Source organism: Acipenser ruthenus, chromosome 16, assembly GCF_902713425.1.
Source record: "Acipenser ruthenus chromosome 16, fAciRut3.2 maternal haplotype, whole genome shotgun sequence".
In the NCBI taxonomy this organism is placed as follows: domain Eukaryota; kingdom Metazoa; phylum Chordata; class Actinopteri; order Acipenseriformes; family Acipenseridae; genus Acipenser; species Acipenser ruthenus.
The window spans coordinates 1,174,516-1,200,070 of NC_081204.1; the positions used below are offsets into that span (position 1 = coordinate 1,174,516).

Below are 25,555 nucleotides of genomic sequence, written 5' to 3' on the forward strand. Positions count from 1 at the left end.
ACAGTTTTTGGTTTGTTTCAGGTTTTGTTTTTGGTTTTTAATAGGAGTTACTTCTTACTTGTATTACAATCCAGAGCTTGTCATGTACCAGCTATAACTAGAGAAAGCACCGAGTGTGCTTGAAGAGAACGGTCTCCCGTTCCAGTTTAAAAACCTCTTTCCACATTGTATCTACTCAGAAACCATACACTTAAAGAGCCCTGGACTTGAGCTCAATGCAGTTTAATCATGTGTCCTGCCTAGAGTCCCCACCTCGGAGAGACAAACAACCACATCTGAAAGGAAGGGGCTCCTTACAAGTGTAATCTCTCTAGAAATCATCCAATTGGAAACGCTGAGAGTATTACTGGTCTAGTATTGACAACCGATTCATATTGTGCTTCTATTGCAGTAATATCGGATCCTGATTTATCAAAGGTGTGCTCAATGTACGCTGCTGGCATTGCGGTGCTGCTGTAGAATCTACGTGGATGTGGAAACATAACGTTAAACACGGGATACGATTGAAATCCTGGGACACCTTCCTCAAAACCGGGACGATGTAGGGAAAACCGGGACAGCTGGCAACGGCAGTCCTGACTGTCGTGAGTGGTTTGAGTCACTCTGCTTCCTTTAACACTACATTTCAATTCCATTGAACAGACAACATCGTATTAGAGAAAAAAAAACAGTGCACAATAATGAAAACACAGGAGAGTTAGATTTCACCAAAAAAAAAGAAGCATTTATTATTTTAAAGCAATGTTCATGTTCAGGAATATGATAGAATACACTTTTTACAGACAATATATAAACATGTTGGACGCATTTTTATTTCTTTTTTTTTTTTTTTTTACCAATAACTTAATCGAGCAATTGAAACTAATGTGACAAAACAAAAGAGAAAAAGAGAAAAGAAATACTGCAGAAAATAATAAGAATAAAACGGTTTGTGTTGATACAGACAACGGAATAATTTAAGTTTCATTATTTATTCATTTTTCTTTTGTCTTCTCTACACGGCAGTGAATGACGTTATATTGCACTTTATCCTGATCTCTGGGTCATTCAGAACTCCACTCTCAAAAAACAAAACAAAACAAAACAGAGGAGCGCATCTTCACAGGGTTCACCTCACTGTACCTTCCAAGTGTTTAAACCAGCCTGCCTTCAGAATCAATACCGGCTATAGAGTATGCACAGCCTTCACCCTAACCACCCTAATCACTATAGAGTATGCACAGCCTTCACCCTAACCACCCTAATCACTATAGAGTATGCACAGCCTTCACCCTAACCACCCTAATCACTATAGAGTATGCACAGCCTTCACCCTAACCACCCTAATCACTATAGAGTATGCACAGCCTTCACCCTAATCACCATTACATGCTTCCAATGGAACCTGTAAAAATCTAGAAGGGCTTTTTTTTTTTTCCTTTTTTTGGTTTATGGAAAAAAATAATAAAGTTTGCAAAAACTGTACTAGATTTGTATTTTTGTTTTTAAAAAGCAGACCAAAACTGTTTTATTAACATATCAACCAGTATTTCATTCATAATAAAAGAAATGATTGAAAAAAAACTAATTGTTATTACTAACTCCTGGGTTTTGTGGATCGGGCACAGCACTTAAAAACTAAAAGGGCTGACATCTGACCGCCCTCTTTTTAACACTAATCAGATATGGGATTGGCACAATATATTGACGATGAATCACTGTCTGCATTATTATTATTATTATTATTATTATTATTATTATTATTATTATTATTATTATTATTATCAGTAGTAGCAGTAGCAGTATGACTATGGGCTTTAGTTTTCCTGATGGAGTATTCTCAATGAATAATCCTCGTTATCAGAGTGCTGTTATGTGCTCCTCTCGTTAGTGAGATGACTTCCTCAGATGGGCATGGCAGTTTAAACTCTGGGGCAGGCTGTGATGAAGCAATGCCACTGAGTGCTTCCTCTGCTCTCGGCTGGGTGAGACTGGCTGAACTTTCCTACTGTGAGAGTCAGGGCTCTGTTGATTAGCTTTCCTTCCTCTGTCCAGCTATAGACCGCTCTGTCCTTCCTCCTCCCTCTCTGGAACTCTCCCTCCCTCCCTCCCTCAAGCACGGCGCTTGACTTGACCTCGTTGTGAAGCCCTGCTCACGAGTGCATTGTGGGCAGCGGCTTTCATAAAAGCACCCATTATTACACTAGGGGACGGCACTGCCATAGAGATGGGGAGGGCGAGCACAATAGCCGTGGTGACATCACGCTGGAGTTTCAGTCAAATTATTATTACTGTCCTTGCTGTTGTTGTTGGAAATATTAAACACATCTTTTGTAAGTCGAAAAGGAGTTTTATTACTTTTTGTTTGTTTGTTCTTGTATGTAGTTTTCTTTTTTGGGAGGGAGGGGCATTCTTCTTAACGATGCATAGGCAGACTATTAAATACAAAACAAAATTAGTCTAATATATACATATATATAGCAGCGGTAAATATCTTCAAGCACGGGCCAGTGGAAGAACAACTCTCTCCCATATATATATATATATATATATATATATATATATATATATATATATATATTAGCTCAACGAGCCAGCTGCATATATATGGAAACAGAATTTGTATTATCATTGATTTTTATTTGAATTTTATAAAAGCTCTAGTGATTGATTTCTCTTATAAAAATTCACCACAGTAAATCTGCATGGTATTTTTGCAGTTTTCCCCCATGCTTTTCCCATGGTTATACTGTGCATTTACTATAGTTTACCATAAGGGTTCCCACACACTAGGAATCATCACAATCACTTTTAAGATATTGAAAACCACAACCAGTCGACCAAATGCTTTTTTTTTTTTTTTAAATAAATGTAATTTGGCATAAGGACATGAATATTTTAAAGGAAAAAAATAATAATCTGTACATTAAATTGTAGGGCAATCCTCCAAAAACTCCTCCCCTCCCCTCCCCAATTAAGACAGATTCACGTTCTCCTCAATAACAGCTCAGATATGCCTACAGGAATGGTGACACGATAATCTCTGATGAATAAAACAGCTTTCTTATAAAAACAAAATGATGTAAAGGATCTTCTCTGAAACATCGACCAAAAAGAAAAAGCAGAATAAAAAATAAATAATAAGAATAATAACAACAATAATAATAATAATAGCAAACTATTTTAAAATTAAGCTTTATAAACCTTTTTTCTTCTTATAAAGTCCTTTAAAACAGAAGTAGTCCATGATCAGTAATCCAGCATCATTCTATATATATATATATATATATATATATATATATATATATATATATATATATATATATATATAACGGTTGAGAGAGACCCCACACACACAGTCAGTAAGTGAGACCTGGTACATTGTCTGTTTCTTCTTCTTCTTCTTCTTCTTCTTCTTCTTCTTCTTCTTCTTCTTCCTCTTCTTCTTCTTCTTCATTTACAATATTCACAGTTAGAAATCAAGGCGTCTCTTCTCTGAAGATTTATCCTGGTTCAGAGAGACAGCCAGGGTTCTGTTTGTCTGGATTCGGGTATGAAGCAGCTGGGTGAGAGAGGGCTAGGGGGAGCGAGTGGTTTACTGGTTTGCTAGTTAGTTGGTTGATCAGCTGGGTGAGAGAGGGCTTGGGGAAAAAAACAGCTTCCTTCCTTGCAGGAATACAGTCCTTCAGGAGAATATTCCTCTCCACAGCCTTACCGAAAAGGTCTCTAAGTCACACATCCATCCCATAAATCTTTCCTCTTGGTGTCCGAATGAATGCAGTGAAAGCCGTGCCCTCCACACCACCAGTGCTCTCCCTGGCAGTGAGCCTGCTGTCCGATCCCCCCTCACCCTCCTCCACCCTTGTGCTGGGGGGTGCAGGGGGGTGGAGGGGTTCACCCCATGGCGGACACCATGCTGGCGTGGTGGGGGTGCCCGAAAGAGGGGTGGATGGGCGTGGGGGTGGGCAGGATGTGTCCCGAGTGGCTGAAGGGGGGCAGGTGGCCCATGTGAGGCATGTGCCCTGCCAGGGCAGCGGCGCTGAAGGAGGAGCTCTTGTCATGCATGCACTTGGAGAATTCCTCGAAGCAGTCTGGACCCTTCCTGCTCTTCTTGCTTTTGTTGGACATCTTGCGGTTGCGGGTCTGGATGCCTTCTTTCTTCATGGTGAGGGGTCGGTTTATCTGGAGAGATGGAGGGGATAACCTGGGGTTAGTGCACGCAATACAATACAATACAATACAGTACAGTACAGTACAGTACAGTACAATACAAATCAATACAGTACAGTACAGTACAGTACAAATCAATACAGTACAGTACAGTACAAATCAATACAGTACAGTACAGTACAGTACAATGCAATGATCCCTTCTTATTTCACAATTCCATTATTCCCAAACTTGTATTCTCTCTCTCTTTTTTTAAGGTTAAGATCTGTGGACTCATTACACCGTTTGTTTTCGGATGCGTTAACTTAAAGAATTGTTTGTTCATCTGATGCCCAGAAAACGTCATTTAAAGAAAGTCGGAGCTCTGACGCTGCTGTGAAGAAGGATCTGGGGGATTGTTGCTAATTGTAAAGGGCAGCAGGACACAGCTAGTCTCATTATATCAGGAAAGCTATGTTTCGAAATTGCCATGCTGGTATTATCTATTCACTCAGAACCAGCTCCTCAGGGCTAAAACGTTTGACCATTTTACTCCAGACAAGAAACTCCTGGAAATGCTCTCATTATTCGATATTGTTATCATCGTGTTTTTACTTTGGAATGGTATCGGATTAAAAAAAGAAATGTTTTACAGTCTTTTTGATTCAAAACAATGTTCACTTTAAATTATTAGCAAGTAATAAAGTAACTGGACACCCATCTGTGTTTTTCTTTCTGTTTCAAACCCCATGACCTCGCACCAGACTGCCCTTGAAAAGTCACACCAAGTGATTTATTTAGAACTTTTTTTTATTATCAAACTACATTTAATTAAAGCTTATTGTAGCTTGTTATTGTTTTGTTTCTTTTTTCATGTTAAACAGATAGAAGCCAAGCTAATATTTATTGAGTCTTCCTGAGAGGAAGAGCGCATCGGTGACGCCAACTTAGAATGACAGCGTGGAGCCCCTCGGGGAAACCGCCCCCAAACTGAACACACACTGACACACACAAAGGAAAACTGCCTCCGAATCTTCTCCATCAATACAGCGCTGTTACCCCTGACTGAGTCGGTACAAACGAGCCCAGCGGTGCACTGTCACATTCAGAGGAGGGCTTGCTGTAGGGTTCTGTATACTCACATTGTGCAGCTTGTAATACAGACCGCACGCGTTACACACCGGGTCCCCGTTAGCGTTGCGTCGCCACAGCGTGGTTGTGGTTGTCTGGCAGTTGGCACAACAGGTCCCCGCTCTTCTGGCAGCGGACTGGAAATTCAAATCAATTCAATTAATTACGAGAATTAATTCATCAATTAATTAATTGATGACTTAATCAATCAGTCAATCAATCAACGAGTCGTTAAACAAGTCCACAATGATATCATGTAAGGTTAGCTTACATAAATAAAGTTTAACATTTTGAAAGAACAATGGACAAATCAATAAATGACTAAATAAATAAGCACATAAATACATAAATAAATAAATGAATGAATAAATAAATAAATAAAGAGTGAGGAAAGCTAAGGCGATTTTGCCAGGTGAACACACACACACACACACACACACACACACACACACACACACACACACACACACACACACACACACATATAATTAAAACGTTTTGAAAATTATACAAAAGCAAAATTCGCGTTTTAGCTATATCACATTTTGTGAAGAAAGTTTGAAAAATAAATCGTGCAGCATGAATTAACGCATTTTAAAATGAAGTTTGGCGGTGTTTTTGTTCTTATCAATTTTGAATTTATAAGAGTGTATTTATAGGTAGGCTACAGATATTTTTTATACGCTAAAATTTATTTTACTAAAATGCTGTAAACAAACGTTTCATTTTTCTTATCCTACACAGATAATGTAACATTTATTGCCAATGCAAAACATGAGACGGCAGCTATAGTTAGCTTTAGCTAAGACGCCTTGACATTCATAGTAAAATATCGAATTAAACATGTAAGATATAATTTTTAGGCTGTGATTTAACAAGACAATCACATGACTATCTTTATAAATCATATCACATGTGTTTTTTGTAAAAGGCAGTGTGCAGAATATGTATCTGATCTTCTCATTTAACCCCACCGCCCGAAAACCCCCCACCGCCACCCCCGAAAAATCCACAAGCCACAATACGGTGAGAATATTTATTCAGGCTAAAGAACAAGCCTTGAAAAAAAAAAAAAAAAAAGAGCGAGGCAGAACAAAATCTATTTATTTTCTTAGTCTTTTTTTTTTTTTTTTTTTAAATAATTGCTCGAGTAAATAGTAATTCCAGACTCGCTTGCATGGAGCATTGGCAAGCATCGACTATAGAAACTATGAAAAGGTCGTCGAGCCCGGAAACAGAGGGACCGAGTTTCCTTATCGCTGAACTTCAGATATCCGGATAGGAAACAACTGTTGAGAGCTCAGAGGACTTTGAAAAACACTTGCATTAAAGTACAGAGTATATGGGCGACTGACTCCATGGAAAAGAATGGCTCTTTTTTTTTGTTTAATTCGGCGGCGGGGTGGGGGGTGCTGGTGCGTCTGGGGCTGAGAGAGAACAACCTCTATGAGTTGACAGGACATAGAGACATAAATAATACGCCGTCCCCGTCGAACTAAACATAACCCTGCCCTGTAAAGACCCGAGTGACTAAAAATGTAAAGAAAAAAAAGGACGTGATTCTTCTGTGTACCCTATCTGACACAGTGGCGTGGCGTTTCCAATGCGCTGCGGCCTTGTTAGTGTTCAAAAGAGTTACAACCGCTTGGAGCTCGGCTCAAGCCCATACAGTCTCCATTTACGATGCTGCTTATTCGGGTACTGTTATGTCTTTAAATGATTTCCTCAATTAAGAGCTCGTCTGAATGACCATATTTACCTTTTGCTATACACGAAAGCTGTCAGATCATTTATTGTGTTTCCCTGTAACTTAATACGAGCCAACTGTAGTGATGACGCATTTATAGCCTATTAACGACTTTTTAAATTAACTTATTATTATTATTATTATTATTATTATTATTATTATTATTATTATTATTATTATAAATCCAGTGGAAAGTATGTGAACTCATCCCCTGTCTTAATGACCCCCGCTTTGCAAACACAAGATGCGTTTCCATGTGAAGAAAGGAGTCGTGAGTTTGACCGTGCGGGTTTACCAGCATGTTGCTTAAGGACGGTGTGCTATAGGACAGGCGATTGCACTGTTCTGTACGGTAGTGCTCTATGAAGTCACAATTATTTTCGAATATTTCAAATAAGAAAAGTTATTTAATATTGCCTTTGGTGGTGTGGAACAAATAAAACACGTATTATTAAACACAAGGCCGGAAAGCGGGACTCTGGCGTTTTCTGGCATTTATATAAATCATTTTATGTATTTATAATTTACAAAAAAAAAAAAACCCGTTCAATCTATAATGTAAAATTAAACTCTTAAAAAAAACAGGCCCACACATAAACGTAATGTGTGTCTTACAGGATCAGTACATACCAGTCTCCTTTTGGGCTTGATGAGCGGTCGGTTCTGCCCGTTCATCTTGTGGTACAGCCCGCAGGCGTTACACAGATAGTGCCCGGTCCCGTCTCGCCTCCACAGAGGGGTCGACGTGGCCCCGCAGTTCACGCATTCTCTACCCTCTGCTTATGAAACAGAAAAAGAAAAGAAAAAAAAGAAAATAGGAGAAAAGAAAAATGGGTTACTCATCGTACACACATTTTACACCCCGAAAGAGGAGGTTAAATATTAAAATAATAATAATAACAACAGAAACAACAATAGCATTATAATAATAATAATAATAATAATAATAATAATAATAATAACAACACCACCAATAATAATAATAATAATAATAATAATAATAATAATAATAATAATAATAATAATAATAATAATAATAATAATAGATACGCGTGGGAGGGTTTATCTAAATTAAGATTACATTTTATTTGAACCGCCTTTTTGTTACATGATTACATTATAAGTTAAATGAAGTTTCTACTCTCCCGCCTTTTAAATACAAATATTTAACATTTGATTTGGCGACAACGAATATATGAATGGGTTCCCTTGCTTGGCAATACAGCGAGGAGTGTTATAGCGTTTTAACATCGTCAGAAGACTGTGTTCACATCCACCAAGGTGCATGCATTTTACAAGATGGATTCATAAGATTCTGCACCAGCCTTGCGACAGTTTGTTATAATGAATGGAAGTTATCGAAACCAGTGCTTTACCCCCAAAATTAACACCCTGCTTCGCATGTTCCCGTTTCTTTCCTGAAACAGCAAAAACTAAAGGACGGAGTGCAGTGGTTCCAGTGTTAAATATGCGGCTGCTTCATGCGTGTTGCAGCCTCTGCACTGGCGGCTGCTGTGTGTTCAAAGTGTTGACGTGTCCTTGTGATGTTACTGGTTTGTTAGGGTTGCAGGCCGATGGAAACTCTTGAAATCGTGCCCTGTCCGAACTGTGATACTCAGGAAGCACCCCGAGTCACTGTGTCGTGGTCTCGAGGCGTTTACTTCAAACTACATTAACCCAAGCGTCGTGACCGGCAGTCCACACGCTTCTACTAATAATACTACTGAGAATAATGAGCTCATTCTTTTAATAACAGCATGCTGAGAACCACCCGCTGCCGAAAAAGGGGAAGGGTACAATATTTCTAAATTAAGGGTGATTATTACAGGCTATATAAACAAGGACGCCATTAGAAAAATATTATTATGTAATGTTGTGTCAAAATGATTTGGTTGTGAAGCAAGTTTTTTTTTTTTGTTTGTCATTTTAATAATCGTGTATTTTTTCAAAAGAAAAGGTGGCCCCGGTAATGTCTACGTGTTTATCGAAAACTCTGTTCCAATGCTCTTACAGCGGAGTGCTTTTACATGTGTCGCGGAGGGGTAATTAAAAGCCGATAAGAGCTGTTAAAACAAGCGTTAACAACTCGAACAGATAAGATAAACCCGCAAACTACACCCACAAAACAATGTCACACTTGAACTACACTTAAAAAAGAATAGGGAAAAAGGATGGGCATCAAAGTCGAGCTGGTTTTAAACTCCTACACATTTGTACCCAACGCAATTTAGCAGAATAATGCACTTGTCTTTTGTAATGATCTCCTTTCCCGACAGGCAGGGAGCCAGGTGCAGGGCTTTTTCTGTTTAACTGAACATTCACAACATTCACTTCAGCTTGGTTCAACCGAATGGGTTCTAATGCACAAGAGAGTGTGCCATTTCCAGGTTCTGCTTAGAGAAAACGAAAGTACCGCTTACAACATCGCTGTCATATTTTACTGGAGTGCAGTAACTGTTTTCTATTTGGGAGCTGCACTCCGGCAAAGGAAAGATAATATTTACAAAGAAAAAGAAAAATAAGGCTAAAAAAGGAACAAACAAATTTACCTTGAGATCAAAACTTCCATTTAATTTACTGATTTCGAAACTATGAATATTACACTACTTTTTAATTTTTTTTTTATTAAGGCTATTAGTCATTTATAACTTTATACATTCATAAAATCTTTATTCTGAGTCATGGCACATTAATCATACGTATCATTTAGAAACCGTGAAAACACCGAACTTCGAGAGAGAGAGAGAGAGAGAGAGAGAGAGAGAGAGAGAGAGAGAGAGAGAGAGAGAGAGAGAGATGTACAACATATAGAAACGTTGGGCAGCTGGTTTGAGCTATATTATTATTATTATTATTATTATTATTATTATTATTATTATTATTATTATTATTATTATTATTATCATCAAATAAATGTATTAAGGAGCACTAGTCTTACCTGAACACGACCTGGTTTTGCTCCTGCATTTTGGGGTGAAGCTCGATGAGGCGCTCCCGAGGAGGCTACCCGGGTGAAACAGACTTCCGCCGTACTCATGCGCTCCGGGCAGAGAGTAAGTGGGGTAAGTGGGTATCGGGTGGTGGGTGGACGAGGTCTGTGATCCCATCGACGCCAGGCTGCTCCTCAGTGGACTTGATCCTTCCATCTTCATGCTTTCTGCCAGGCAGACCTGGTATTTCAGGGATTCCTTTTCGTCTAACCTGGCGGACAAGGGGGACGCGGCGCCCAGATCTGGAGAGACATCCTTGGGCGGGGTGGGAGGGAAGCTGAAGAGGTGCTGGCTGGAGTGGGACCCTGAGGTGAGTGAGGATACGGTGCCTGTGCTTGCGCCGCTGCTGCCAGGGTACACCGCTGACAAGCCGCCCGGTGCCCCGGTACTGGCCGGGTGGAGGCTCTGTTTGGTGAAGTGGCTCACCGCCCAGGCGTTGTGGTGATGGGCGGCTGACAGAGCTGCTTTCCCGCTGTCGAGCCAAGGGATCCCGGGGCTGTGGATGAGGTGAGGTCGGCAGACCTGGCCCCCGGTCAAGCGAGCTGCAAAAAGTTTATGAGGCATGTTGAAGAATATATATCTATATTCAGAGATTGAGCCGTTGCAGATAGTAAGAATAAAACGGAAATGTTAGGCAGTATTAAAGATGCTATAAACACGTCACACCAGCACGTATTGTCGTTATTAACGGCAATAGCGCAGCGACTATATAAAAACGTTTCAATCGGTACAATCGTTGTTCTGCTTTACTGTACACGCACACAACGAAAACCAGACACCCACGCGACACTGTTATCAGATACAGTTAGTAAAGCAAGAAACTATATAAGCCTTGTAACCACAGCCATACATATTACATAGACCTTTTGTAGCCTTGTACAGGCTAAATTAGCACAGGCTTTGAAAGGCATATGACACAAGCACAGAAAAAAATAAGAGCAGACAAGAGAGGTCGCCTCGAGCCGTCTGGACAGCTTCTCCGAACGCAACTCCTCTCGGACACGCACAATATTAGCCCTTTACATCTGATTCCATATCCGGGAAGTGCTGCGTGTGTTGTTATTCTCATTCAGCTCTCTGAAACCCTCCCTTTAGTGGTTCAAAGTCTCTCTGCTTCCTTTTTTTATTTGCAAACCTTTTTTTCAACAACTTTAATAGAGTGAAACTTACAAGTAAGTTTCCTATAGTAAACAAAAACCCTTCAATAATAATAATAATAATAATAATAATAATAATAATAATAATAATAACAACAACAACAACAACAACAGTAGCTCTGTTATTACATTGATTAACCTACTCTCCCTAGACAGCACTGTCCACAATTCAGTTTGTAATTTATATCAGGCATTTTGCTCTGTTTGAATGCATTGTATAATTGACAACCGAACACTAAACTTCAGAGCTGCATGCAAACTCGTATGTAAAGCGGTAAACAAACCCGTCCTGTCGATAAAGACAGCACTGTGCCACGCAGTGGAGACTCGACTTACCGTGAGCCTGGCTGTAGGACACTCGTGCCCGGGCGTGCGCCGAGTTTGGGTAATAGGGGTTCCCTTGCGAGTCCAGATGGTTGAAAAACACGTCCACCTCGTCCGGGGGCAGAAGCTGCGAGGCCGGTTCCATGTAATTGTGCGCCAGCCCCGGGTGATGAGAATCGGGGTGCTGTCCGTTTAGCACGGCGTGATGGTGAGTCATCCAGCGAGGCTGATCGGTCGCTATTTCCATTTTGTGCGAGTGTGTGTGTGTGACGTGTGAGAGAGTGTTTTTTAGCTTTTAAAACACAAACTGTTTTTGTGAGTTCTTCTCCTTTTGCTTTTAGTCTGCAGGGAATTGCTTAAAGATTGGTGACAGTTCAAAAAATAACTTAAAAAAACGAGTCCAAGCTGTCGACTCTGTGCTTTTTACACTCCGATAACTCCTCTCATGATGCGCACACAACGATTCAAAACTCGGGGAACCTAAAGAAAAAGAAAACCCACGTCATGACGTTTTATTCCAAATCACCCAATGCCGTTTTCAGTTTTTAATGACATTTTGTACACTGTGAGAGAATGTACATTTTCAAAGGGCATGTGGATAAAGCAACAGGTTACATGATAGGCTTTAAGCTGCTTTTAAAATCTTAATCGAAAATGCACAGAGGGCGATAAGACCGTTAACATAATAAACAAATATATTACACACGCCTCTGAATTTTAAAGTAAATTAAACAACACTGAATAAAACAAAGAATGCATGCTGTTTTAAAAATAAAATTATACTTACAAGTTCCCCGCGGCGTTGTCTAAAATAAATACATGTGATCTTTAAAGCGACTGACCCAGGTGATATTCCTTATATGTATTTAAAGAGCAGACAGGCACTGTATCCAGGTACACGCGTTTGTGCTTGCAGGTTTAGTGAATGTCTCCTGCATGAGTCAAGTATAGGAAAGACTACTCTGTTCAGCTGGTTGTAAGCCCAACTAAAAAAAAAAAACTAGCCTTTTAGCGACAGCCCAAGCAGCACAGCCACTGTCAACACTGGCGCCAGTAAATTCGGTAGACATGCACTGAGGATCGGGCTACGCGTTCCTAATAACCTCGCACCGGCCAATCAGAACGCAGCCACGCTGCCATTGGCTACTCCCCCCTCCGAAAAACTCAACATTCTTAGTTTGCTCGAAACACACATACACTGAAAAAAAAAAAAACCTGGGCCGGCCACCAAAACATATTAATCACAAAGGGTAATTTATTGAGATCTTTAAAGCACAGGCTCTCTAATTGTGACTACTAATGACCCTCCTTGTGTGTGTGTGGGCAGGTATTACTATTATTATTATTATTATTATTATTTATTTCTTAGCAGACGCCCTTATCCAGGGCGACTTACAATCGTAAGCAAATACATTTTAAGTGTTACAATACAAGTAATACAATAAGAGCAAGAAATACAATAACTTTTGTTCTAGCAAAGTACAAGTGCGACAAACCACAATTCAATAATACATCAGATAATAGTGATAGTTACATCAGGATATGATTAAATACAAAATACTACAGGTTAAACACTTGGCAGATTACAGTCAATGTGTGGACAAAATGTGTCCCCACAAAGATAGCAACTCCTGAAAAACCGACGTTGTGGACACGTCCCTACGTTGTAAAACACGTTTTTAAGAACTAAATATGCCTTAAAAAAAAAAAAAAGCCAAAATATTTAGTTTGTTGTCGAGTTTGAAATAGCAAATACAAATATAGTGAGAGTCAATGAGAAGTCCCCACAAATATAGGAATGCAAGCGTGTGTGTGCGTGTGCGTGTGTGTGTGTGTGTGTGTGTGTGTGTGTGTGTGTGTGTGCGTGCGTGCGTGCGTGTGTGTGTGTGTTCATATACATTTGTTTTTATGTTTCTGTTTTCCAAAATTCTGTGTTAAAAAAAAAATCAAATAATTCCAAAAAAAACAACACCCTCTTATTTTTTCACATTTGTGTAGGCTCTACACATTAATGAATAGCACACATGTATACAGGCTACATGTTGTATCGGGTGAAATAACAGCAACTCGGTGTTAGCCCTGTTCTTCCAAGAAACAATGAAACCGTCCTCTTAGAAAAACAGTTTTTGTCTATGAAACCGGGTGATCAAACATCACTTTACATGTGAAAGCCTCCTTCTCTCCGGCCATTCTTATCCAGCATGGGCGTGAGAGGGCCATAAAATGGGATTGCTGCTATTAGCGAGGGTTTGTTAATCCTAACCAGCAATTATCTGATTCCAAGGAGTGATCTACTCCTCTGCAAACACGAAGCGGTGCCCAGGACACTGTGGCGCTAATGAATTTGATTAGCAATCAAGACAGGGGAGCGCAGGAGCGCGTTTACTATAAGACAAAAATGCACCCTTTCTGTAATCAAAACTCAACGCCTTGGTGTTAATGCGGACATGTGTGAACAAAACAAACAAAAAGGGTCGCAATGAACTTCAAATATATATAGTGTGCCATGTTAAGTTTCCTATCTATGTATCTATTTTATAATGTATAATGTATAATGGTTTTTTTCTTTTTTTTAAGTTTTGGAACGGCAGCTTCTCAAATTCCACGAATTTCACACACACTTTTAAAATGTATATATATATATATATATATATATATATATATATATATATATATATATATATATATATATATATATATATATATCCAAAATACAGGTTTAAAACTGCACAGCCCGTATATACAGAGACAATATGCTGACTGCAATAAAAAGGTCCGATGAGAAACATGCGGTGTCCTGTGCGCATCTTTGTCACCTCTCTGTGCCTTGATGAAAGCCCCTGATTAATGAACGGCACGTCTTTCCGCAGCCCTGCATTGCTCGTGTTTAGCTGCGTTGCATTCCCGAGGCGCGGTTAGAGAAGCAGGCACACCGTGGAACAGGTAGATGTTACGTAGTCCACATTTCACTACCTGGCCTTGGTGAAGCAGGTAGAAGCCTTGTATTGCCAGGCATCGTTCAGTAGAACCTGCTTGTCCGATTATGGGTTAGAATATTGCGGCGAACCACAAAAAGCAGATGTCGCGGTTACACGACAGCACGACTGCTTTCACATGCTTATATACACTTTCCATTTCGATACCCGCTACTGTACAAAATGCGCCTACTGTGCAGTGTTGAGTAAACGTGTTCACAGAACAGGAAAACACGGGTACTCGTGGTGCATGCATGCATGCCTATTATTATTATTATTATTATTATTATTATTATTAATAATAATAATAATAATAATAATAATAATAATAATAATAATAATAATAATAATAATAATAATAATATAAGGGAAATATCTGACACGCTATACCACGAACACTAATTGGACCTCTGTGTCTCCAGATCACCACTGAAACGAGATGTTCCCGTCCAGAAAAATGTGTATTTATATATATATGACATAAAGCAGTGGACGGCAGACCGTTGCCTTGTTGTACAAAAGTGTAAAACCTCGGGGTTTAACCGTTAAAAAAACAAAAAGCGTGTATACAAAAACATGAATGGACGAATGTATCTCTACACGGGTGAATAGCTGCTGCGCCTATTTGTAAAATGCAAAGCGACTGAGCTGGCTGGCTGGCTGGCCTCCCTCGCCTCTGGCTGATCTGCAGACGCATAGCTGTGCAACCGAGACCCCGGGGGAAGCTTGTCATTCTGTCCTTGTCTCTCCCTCTCTCTCTCTCCTTCCCTTCCTGTCTCCCTCTCCCTCTCTCCTTCCCTCCCTGTCTCTCTCCCTCTCTCCCTCTCCTTCCCTCCCTGTCTCTCTCCCTCTCCTCCCCTCCCTGTCTCTCTCCCTCCCTCTCTCCTTCCCTCCCTGTCTCTCCCTCTCTCTCTCTCCTTCCCTCCCTGTCTCTCTCCCTCCCTCTCTCCTTCCCTCCCTGTCTCTCCCTCTCTCTCTCTCCTTCCCTCCCTGTCTCTCTCCCTCCCTCTCTCCTTCCCTCCCTGTCTCTCCCTCTCTCTCTCCTTCCCTCCCTGTCTCTCCCTCTCCCTCTCTCCTTCCCTCCCTGTCTCTCCCTCTCCCTCTCTCCTTCCCTCCCTGTCTCTCCCTCTCTCTCCTTCCCTCCCTGTCTCTCCCTCTCCCTCTCTCCTTCCCTCCCTGTCTCTCCCTCTCCCTCTCTCCTTCCCTCCCTGTCTCTCCATCTCTCCTTCCCTCCCTGTCTCTCTCCCTCTCCCTCTCTCCTTCCCTCCCTGTCTCTCCCTCCCTCTCTCCTTCCCTCCCTGTCTCTCCCTCTCCCTCTCCCTCTCTCCTTCCCTCCCTCTCTCCCTCTCCCTCTCTCCCTGTCTCTCTCCCTCTCTCTCTCTCCTTCCCTCCCTGTCTCTCCCTCTCCATCTCTCCTTCCCTCCCTGTCTCTCCCTCTCTCCCTCTCCTTCCCTCCCTGTCTCTCCCTCTCCCTCTCTCCTTCCCTCCCTGTCTCTCCCTCCCTCTCTCCTTCCCTCCCTGTCTCTCCCTCTCCCTCTCCCTCTCTCCTTCCCTCCCTCTCTCCCTCTCCCTCTCTCCCTGTCTCCCCCTCTCCATCTCTCCTTCTCTCCCTGTCTCTCTCCCTCTCCTTCCCTCCCTGTCTCTCCCTCTCTCTCTCTCCTTCCCTCCCTCCCTGTCTCTCCCTCTCATCTCTCCTTCCCTCCCTGTCTCTCCCTCTCTCCCTCTCCTTCCCTCCCTGTCTCTCCCTCTCTCTCTCCTTCCCTCCCTGTCTCTCTCCCTCTCTCCCTCTCCTTCCTTCCCTGTCTCTCCCTCTCTCTCTCCCTCTCTCCTTGTACTTGGGCTCTTTCATATTGGTGTTTTTCGGGAGATTGAAGGATTGACAGTATGTAACTGGGTAACAGGAGGCCGTCTTTTGATTCCGGCCCCTCGACAGTCAGGCAGCCACTTTGACGCCGGGAGCTTGACGTCATCTCTGCTTGAAAAAAAATCACCAGGAAATGAACTTTTAATAATATGGGGGAGGGGGGGGGGGGGGGGGGAAGCAATCCGGTGCTTAGTTTAGTCCCACGACACCATTCCTGAAACGCGGAATGAGAATCTACCCCTATCCTGTACTTAAAAAAACAAAACGCGAAACATCTAATAATGTTTGAGGTAAAGATGATACAAAGCTACATGGATGGGCTGTCAGAAAAGATCCCTGGCCTTCACGCTGTCGTTCCTGCAGTTTTGCGTTGCTTTGCAAGCCAGGGGAATTCTGTCGAAACGCAAACGGTCGCATTCGAGGGTTTCTTTCTTTCTTTTAAAGGATCTTACTTGAGATGCGATCGATAAGCATCAAAGACCCGGCGTTTTACGCAGTAAATAGAGCCAGTATATTTTTAAATAAACAAGTAATCGGAAAATGCTGTGTGTGTCTGTGAGCGTGAATGTGTGTGTGTTATTGTTTTTTTTGCGAATCATAAATGTATAAACATTAGATATTAGATTGTGTTACATGTGCAATAAATGAAAACAGAATTTATAAGCTTACTGGCAGTTAGTGTTGCTGCTGCACACCTCTCTCTCTCTCTCTCTCTCTCTCTCTCTCTCTCTCTCTCTTTCTCTCTCTCTTGAAATAGAACGGTTATTGTATTACATTGTATAATAATAATAATAATAATAATAATAATAATAATAATAATAATAATAATATATTTTGGTCTTATATATAACAATGATGATGGTATAAAACGGGTTTGCGATACAGTGAGTCTTTCTTTCTTTCTTTCTTTCTTTCTTTCTTTCTTTCTTTCTCTCTTTCTTTCTTTCTTTCTTTCTTTGTGCATGACTGCATGACTCACCCCGTCGTGACCCTGTCCTCTCTGTGTCTGTAGGTAATGTTACACTGATCCCCCTAAAACGCCCAGCAAGCACTGCTAATCTGCAGCAGGAGACAACCCGCGACCTCTCTGACCTTCTGTGTTGTCTATTGTTTGAATAATAATAATAATAATAATAATAATAATAATAATAATAATAATAATAATAATAATAATAATAATAATAATAATAATTAAAAGGGTGAGCCGTTAAAATGACTTATATAATTAACAAGTGTGTCCTGATAGCGTCTCAGAGTCCCCATAATGTCGTGATTAACTGCAGCAGGCCAACTTTTAATTGAAAATAAAATACAGTATCGGGATGAACACAGCACAGCCCCTTCTCTTATTGAAGATGAACACAGCACAGCCCCTTCTCTTATTGAAGATGAACACAGCACAGCCCCTTCTCTTATTGAAGATGAACACAGCACAGCCCCTTCTCTTATTGAAGATGAACACAGCACAGCCCCTTCTCTTATTGAAGATGAACACAGCACAGCCCCTTCTCTTATTGAAGATGAACACAGCACAGCCCCTTCTCTTATTGAAGATGAACACAGCACAGCCCCTTCTCTTATTCAAGATGAACACAGCACAGCCCCTTCTCTTATTCAAGATGAACACAGCACAGCCCCTTCTCTTATTGAAGATGAACACAGCACAGCCCCTTCTCTTATTGAAGATGAACACAGCACAGCCCCTTCTCTTATTGAAGATGAACACAGCACAGCCCCTTCTCTTATTGAAGATGAACACAGCACAGCCCCTTCTCTTATTGAAGATGAACACAGCACAGCCCCTTCTCTTATTCAAGGTGAACACAGCATAGCCCCTTCTCTTATTGAAGATGAACACAGCACAGCCCCTTCTCTTATTCAAGATGAACACAGCACAGCCCCTTCTCTTATTGAAGATGAACACAGCACAGCCCCTTCTCTTATTGAAGATGAACACAGCACAGCCCCTTCTCTTATTGAAGATGAACACAGCACAGCCCCTTCTCTTATTGAAGATGAACACAGCACAGCCCCTTCTCTTATTCAAGATGAACATAGCACAACCCCTTCCGAGGACACAGAATGCACAGGTTGTTTTTATAAGAGCGCAATTAATAATATTTATATATTTTGATTGTTTTTGAGATAGTCTTTATAAAATAAAAAAAAAACAGATAAGTTTGTTGTATTGGTGAAGTAACTGAAGCTGTGCACATAGTCCAGTTCTTTCAATCATCCATTATTACTGCAGTTTAAACACCCCAAAACAAAACAAACAGGTCTTACAATAACATTGAACTATTTATGCCAGCTAAATAAATATATTCAGATACGCCTAAATATATTTGTGTTTTCATATGGTTGGCCTCAATTATTTTTTTTAACTCTAATAAACAGTTTTAAAAATAACGCTGTGGTAAACTCGTTAGAAACGTTCTTTTCTAATGTTTAAGGCCGGTTGTCTAAGATAGCATGGGGTACAACATGGCCAGAAAGGAGCTAGAAATCACATTCACGATCTGAAAGCTTGTCAAACCCAAACGAAAGGTTATCTCACTCTGGAAAACAAAACAAAACAAAAACAATCTGTTATAAAATATAAGAACAAATACCCCTCGGATACAGAGCTTGATCCTGTCACTTCTACCAACAGAAGTCACAGCATACCAAAACGCTGCACACTACAGAAAAGATGCATTATTATTATTATTATTATTATTATTATTATTATTATTATTATTATAGTATAAGTCTTATATGTTATGTGTATTTATATATATATATATATATATATATATATATATATATATATATATATATATATATATATATATATATATATATATATATATATATAAACTTTCAGCCAATACCACAGCTCTGGAAATGTGCCTTCATGAATATAAGGAAATAGCCTGGGTCATGAAGCTCTTTTTTCAACATCACATTCTAATCGAATAGAGTAGCTTCACAGTACAGTACTCGCGCATGGTTAGCGGGTTTGGGCACTGATTGATCTGTCTGTGTGGAACGCGTTATTTTTATTAACTGTAACTTTGTTGGAGAGTCACAAGAGGACCAGAAATCACTATCGGAATGAGAGCCTTTTATCCGGATTTTCCACTTAGTATGGATTGTTATTACTCTCGTCCCTGGTCAAATACTGACTGCACCCCCCCCACCTTCTAAACAGGCTATTAACAGCATATTGTACAGAGCTGCAGCAACAACGTGGTTTACAAAATCACGTTGGAAACATTGCTCAAACTGCTTATATTATCAGACTACACCAGGCAGAGACCAAGCTGCAACACCGCCAGTACAGAAGCCAACTAGAAATGAACACACCCGCAAATGAACGGTTAAAATGGGTCTGTGTCAGCACGGTGTACTGGTGGCATCTCTCCATGGCGGGGAGTGTAATGTGCCGCTATTGCTGGAAAACGATCAGGATTTGCATTTGATAGCTGATTGACAACGTAACCCTACAGCGGCTCAAATCCCTTCATGGGAGAGTTAAGATCATTGCATTTAAAACAGCCTCAATGAATTGCATTGCGATTTCAATGTGATAGAGTCGCACTGTATCTCAGATGTACAGATAACTACACAGATTTATAGATGGAGAAACAGAAATACACAAACATAGCTATGAATTTAAAACGAACGTGAAATGGTTTTTGTTCTTCAATACTACATTAATGATGTTAAAAAATAACATTTTCCGAATACAGCAGGTGTAGAAAATGCGCATCAGTTTTTATTTGATTTCCTTTGTTTATTTTTTTGATAACAGGTTGTTTTGTAGTGACTTTATATGCAATATATGATGAACGAAGAGACTCCGAGCTCCAGTCCTGGCTGCACATTGAACGCCATTGCCTCGCACGGATCCAGCGGCACTGTTTGAACCCGAGTTTTGCTGCGCTCCTTTTCATCTTTCTGACACACTTAATGAATTCAGTCATCAAGACATACCGCCGCGGGTCTTTAGCAGAGGCTTAACTGAATCTCCGCGGCTGTCTGAGCGCAGTTTAGCCTGTTTCACACGGCTGGTTAACTAGCGATGCTGTCAATTTTATTAAAGCGGTCTCCGGAGAGATCGACAGAGAGCGGGACTGTTCTGAGCGACTATAACCCGAGATGGTGAACTGGAGCAGCGGTAAATATCTTCAAGCACGGGCCAGTGGAAGAACAACTCTCTCCCATATACATACATACATATATATATATATACTATTTATTTAGCTACTTAGTTGTTCTGTAAAAGGAAAAGCATTTACTGCAGAACTGACAAGATTTCTTAAAACTTTTTTTTACTCTCAGAAATAAAATGGTGTAACACTAGGAGATAAATTAATTAATATGATGGCATACCTTGGATTAATAATAATAATAATAATAATAATAATAATAATAATAATAATAATAATAATAATAATAATATTAATACTACTACTACTACTACTACTACTACTACTACTAATAATAATAATAATAATAATAATAATAATAATAATAATAATAATAATAATAATAATAATAATAATAATAATAATAATAATGGGCGTAGTCTGTGTAGTTGGCTTTGCAGTTTTTTCGATGTAAATGTCAGTTTTTTTGTTTGGGAAGCGCTGAGATCCTTTCAGGGAGGTATCATTCTTGTCTTGCTTTCTTTCAGGGCTCGCATGCATGGCCCCCGTGTACACTCCCAGCTCCCAAACAAGCCTGCCCGGCGCTGCGGGATCCGGCGCTGCTTTCCACTCGGAGATACAGGAAAGCTGCTGATCGCTTTCAGAGTTTAACAGGACAAGAGAGAAACGACTAAATAATACAAGAGAGGGTGCTTTTGATGCAACACGGGGCTCTGCGTTAGATTTAATACAAACAAGCAACTATCCAAACAACATTGTTCCCTTGCGAGTTTTTATATGCATGTTTCTGTTGTTGAATTGCAATGCGTTTTAGTTTAGGAGTATATAACAACTGATTAATTATTATTATTATTATTATTATTATTATTATTATTATTATTATTATTATTATTATTATTATTATTATTATTATCAGTAGTAGTATTTGATCAGAATTGCTCTTTCGCGGTATACTGTGAATGCGCTCATGCTTTTTGGTTTTGTAACACATTCTCTTGCACTTATTTATTTTTCTGAATAATGAAAAACACGTCAATTGACCTTTAGAAATATTTTGAATCCACGCAAACACTTCAACTCAATTAAGAGCATGCTGCTGAAACTGTAAGCGATCTTATTTATAACACCGCGCTGGAGACACGAAACAGAGGAAAAGCAACTACGAGACAAATAAAGTCGAGTTTTACTAATTACTGTAATAAAAAAAAGATGTTCTTTATCGAGTTAAAATAGTCCAGCTCAAGTGCATTCATCCCCGATACCCTCTGAGTTACATAAATAAAGCAGAAGTGGAACAGTGTGTAAGCGGGCTAATCAAACTGTAGGCATTCAGAAAGGAGATTGCGACAATACTCACTTCGATAAAGGAGAATAGCCGGCGATGATCAATTCAATGCTTCAGATCTGCCTATCATTTAGTAGAAGAGTCATCCGCGTTTGCAGCAAAATGAACATAGTTATAGAAAAGAAACACCGCGCTCCGGCATGCGAGTCTCTCTCTCTCTCTCTCTCTCTCTCTCTCTCTCTCTCTCTCTCTCTCTCTCTCTCTCGTCCTCTCACTCTTTTGTAAAATAAAGAATCTGTCAGTCAGTGTACTCAGGTGGTTACACACAAATAGCTGCACGTAAGACTGGCGTCAGAACGAATACAAACTCTCTTTCTTCCGGGTTGTCGCGCTGCCGGAGTTTATTGTCAAACCGAGGAGGCAGCAGGTAACGAACACGCCAGACCTTCATTCGAGTCTGTCTGACTGAGTGAATACACGCCTCGCACTCGATCCGGGGCTGGTGTAGCGCATGAATATCATTGCATGGGATTGCCTGGGATTGCCCAGTTCTGCAGAGTACAGGCCACGTGCAAATCACTTTATTCTTCAAACTTTGGTAATTTGCCTTTTTTTTTTGTCTCAGTTAAATTGTAATCATGCCTCCGCTATCCCTACAGTGTTTATAATAAGTATCAAGCAACGCAGCACACAAGTGTGACACAGTCGCTTGTTGCATGCAGTGTATCACGGTTGTTATATATTTCAGTGTGTGCTACTCTTTGAATGCCGCTGTGAGGATAGCAGTCCTTTAATTAAACTCTCTTCCATGCAGTGTCAGAAGAAAACTAAATGTGTAAGTGAGAGTAATGTTCACCCAAACGCCCCAAGCGTCCAAACCCGCACTGCAGCCTAACACTTGTACATAATATCTTCCGCGAATTTCCGCTTTCAATTGTAAATATGGTACACTTAGTTTCTTCCAAATGGTGTATTGCAAAAGCAGCTGTTTCAAATGAAACGGCATGCTGGATATGATGTGTGTAACATGGTTATAGTGCTGCCCTCATAGGTTCTTGCTGTATTATTGTGACTATATTATCTGGCCTGAACTGTGTGTAAAATATCAAAAAGACACAACAGGACTTCCCTAAATCACATCCAGGGGCATGTTTACAGTGCATTTACCACCAAGAAAGTAACGCAGTCCCTTTCCACCTCAAAGTAAAGAAATGTTTGTGTTAAAAAGCTTCAAATAAATAGCTCAGGTTCATTTAGGCGCTATATAGAGAAAGATGGTACCTGCAGTGGCTCTGCGCTCTGTGGCACGCAGCTCCACCACGGGATATATATATATATATATATATATATATATATATATATATATATATATATATATATATATATATATATATATATATTATAGCCCGGGGTGAGGCTGGGCATTGCTCACAAAGGAACGATTTCACAGAGAAGAATTACACCCAATGAAGACATTACTTTCTACAGAATTGTCGAAGCTTTTTACCAGCGTTGAAACGATTTTCATATTAAACTATTATTAGTTTTAAAACCAGCCCCCTTTTTACTTAAATAACCCTCAATTGCATCTGCCATGTGCAATCTAGTAGACCATGCAGCCTGCAATGTGTATGTTTAAAACAGTAAAGAAAAGGGTGGGGTGTCTCAACAGAGAAGACGGACCCCCCACTCCCCCCTAAAAAAAAATAATCTGGTTATTCTCCAAGAAAAGGGGAGCCCCTTCTTTTAAATGCAAAATCGGAGTAAATCTCCTGCACGAGACTGCAGGCCCGTGCTCGCAGCAGCCAGGGCAGGTGCAGCAGAGGACGGCTGCGGGGCTCGCGACTCGCCTCACTCCCCGAAGAAAAGAAACAACAACAGAAAAAAGATGGAAGTTTACTCTGAGCGAATTAATTCTAATTCCTCCAAATCCACATCTAGCCGGCATCAGCGAAGGGCATCTCATAATGCCGCTATAGGGTCACCCAGCCTTTCTGTGAAAGACAATGCCCGCTTCTACAAAGCGAAGCTTGTGGCTTAAAAGCAAAAACAGGACAAAACTAAAACAAAAGGGTCGTAAGCTCCGTGTTTTAGTTCCATTTGTAAAAGTTGCGTCCATCTGATTTTTATATTATTATTTACACTTGTGCGTGCATTTGCGACATCTAAAAAGATGACCTTTTGGTTCTATATATGCTATATATATATATATGTGTGTGTGTGTGTGTGTGTGTGTGTGTGTGTGTGTGTGTGTGTGTGTGTGTGTAAAACACATTGCATTCTCTCCTAAAACAGGTATTCAGCTGTTATCTTGTATTTTATATAACGCTTAAAATTCAAGTGTGTTATTGTTGGGTTCTTATCCTTTAAACGAAGTCTTGTCTTTAGTAGTTTTGCTCATCATTTCCTATTAGAATTAAATAATATAAAAAGCAGGGTTTTTTGTTTAAATAAAAACGCAAACCTCACAAATGCGCATTATATATATATATATATATATATATATATATATATATATATATATGTATATATATATATATATATATATATATATATATATATAGATAGATAGATAGATAGATAGATATAGATAGATATAGGTATATATAGGTGCGATTGTTTTAAAGGGAGGGTGATTTCTGAATGATCATATTTCACGTTGCTTTTGTTTCTTGTAATCCTGTGTAGACATGTAACATCACTGTGCACATATTATGCAGCTAGCTATTGACAAGATGCTTATTGTGTTGTACGATTACACCATGTTAATGAACGATATCATCTTTTATCGTTACTTGCTTATAAAGGAACCGGATACTCACTGGAGAAGGGGCAAGAATCCTGAACGGTTCATTTTAGCAGCGGCAGTATCACATTCTACATTTTAACAGCAAGTCCAGCTGAGGAATAGAGTTGAATTCGGAGGAAAGGGTCTATCTGGGTTTAACCTCTGAACAAACATACTGCCGTGTCGGTATTATTTCTTTTACAATATTATGACATGTTTAATTTGTTTATAACATACCCCCTCCGGTCTCTCCCGTGGGAGATACAGAATCATTCGTCTGCGGTGATAAAGAAAAACGTATGTTTCATGTTACTTATTATTAGTCAATATTGATTATTATTATTATTATTATTATTATTATTATTATTATTATTATTATTATTATTTAATAAAACGGTCTCATTGTCACTTTCCTTTGCGCTTCTTGTATGTAAGCATGTCTGGATAAAACTAGACGCCCCAGGCTGTGTATTACATAGTTTCCGAGTCCGTTATATTCTCTTATCGTCGTCTCCTGTTTTCATGTAAGTTTACAATCCATAGCAGTTAATATAACCCCGCAATCCTCGCACGCCTCCCTGTAATGTCTGCACAGTGTGTAACATTGCATTGCAGCTCAACAACGCGACAAAGCTCTGCTGCTGTCAATGCGTTCTCCGCAATACCTGCGGGAATCCATGACAGAAAAAAAAAACACATCATAAACCAAATAAGGGCTACAGTCCAGTCAGGTGATAATAACCGGACTGAAACAAGAGTTGTGTGAAGTGGCCTTACCTCGTCTTTCGTGTCTTCGGTGTCTCACTCAGCGGCTCGCCCTGTGGTTCTCTAATTGCGCAGTTCAGATGGGTTTCTCGTGTGTGGTGTGGTGTTACCTATCCGCTACAACTCATAAGCACATTTACAGCAGACACAACTGCGGCTTCAATGCGAGGGCATGGTGAAGCCCTCACACTGCTTCCTATCCGCTCGGTCTTTAGGTTTGTGTGTGTGCGCACACACACACACAACA

At 40.1% G+C, this 25,555-nt stretch overlaps 1 protein-coding gene across 4 annotated transcripts; it reads right to left on the reverse strand.

Moving 5' to 3' along the window:
* Positions 1 to 1,908: 1,908 nt before the first annotated feature.
* On the reverse strand, positions 1,909 to 25,451 carry LOC131696506 (GATA-binding factor 2-like). Of its 4 annotated transcripts, none has more exons than XM_058988288.1 (6): positions 25,321 to 25,451; positions 11,490 to 11,957; positions 9,945 to 10,538; positions 7,637 to 7,785; positions 5,271 to 5,396; positions 1,909 to 4,161 (listed from the first exon to the last, which is right to left on the reverse strand). In XM_058988288.1, exons 2-6 carry the CDS (start codon positions 11,722 to 11,724, stop codon positions 3,874 to 3,876), a joined length of 1,392 nt encoding a protein of 463 aa, XP_058844271.1. In that variant the 5' UTR covers positions 11,725 to 11,957; positions 25,321 to 25,451; the 3' UTR covers positions 1,909 to 3,873. The 4 variants fall into 4 exon arrangements, with proteins under 4 accessions (XP_058844271.1, XP_058844270.1, XP_058844267.1 ...); XM_058988287.1 differs by lacking the exon at positions 25,321 to 25,451 and adding an exon at positions 21,828 to 22,001; XM_058988284.1 differs by lacking the exon at positions 25,321 to 25,451 and adding an exon at positions 12,265 to 12,553.
* Between the last annotated feature and the right edge of the window lie 104 nt (positions 25,452 to 25,555).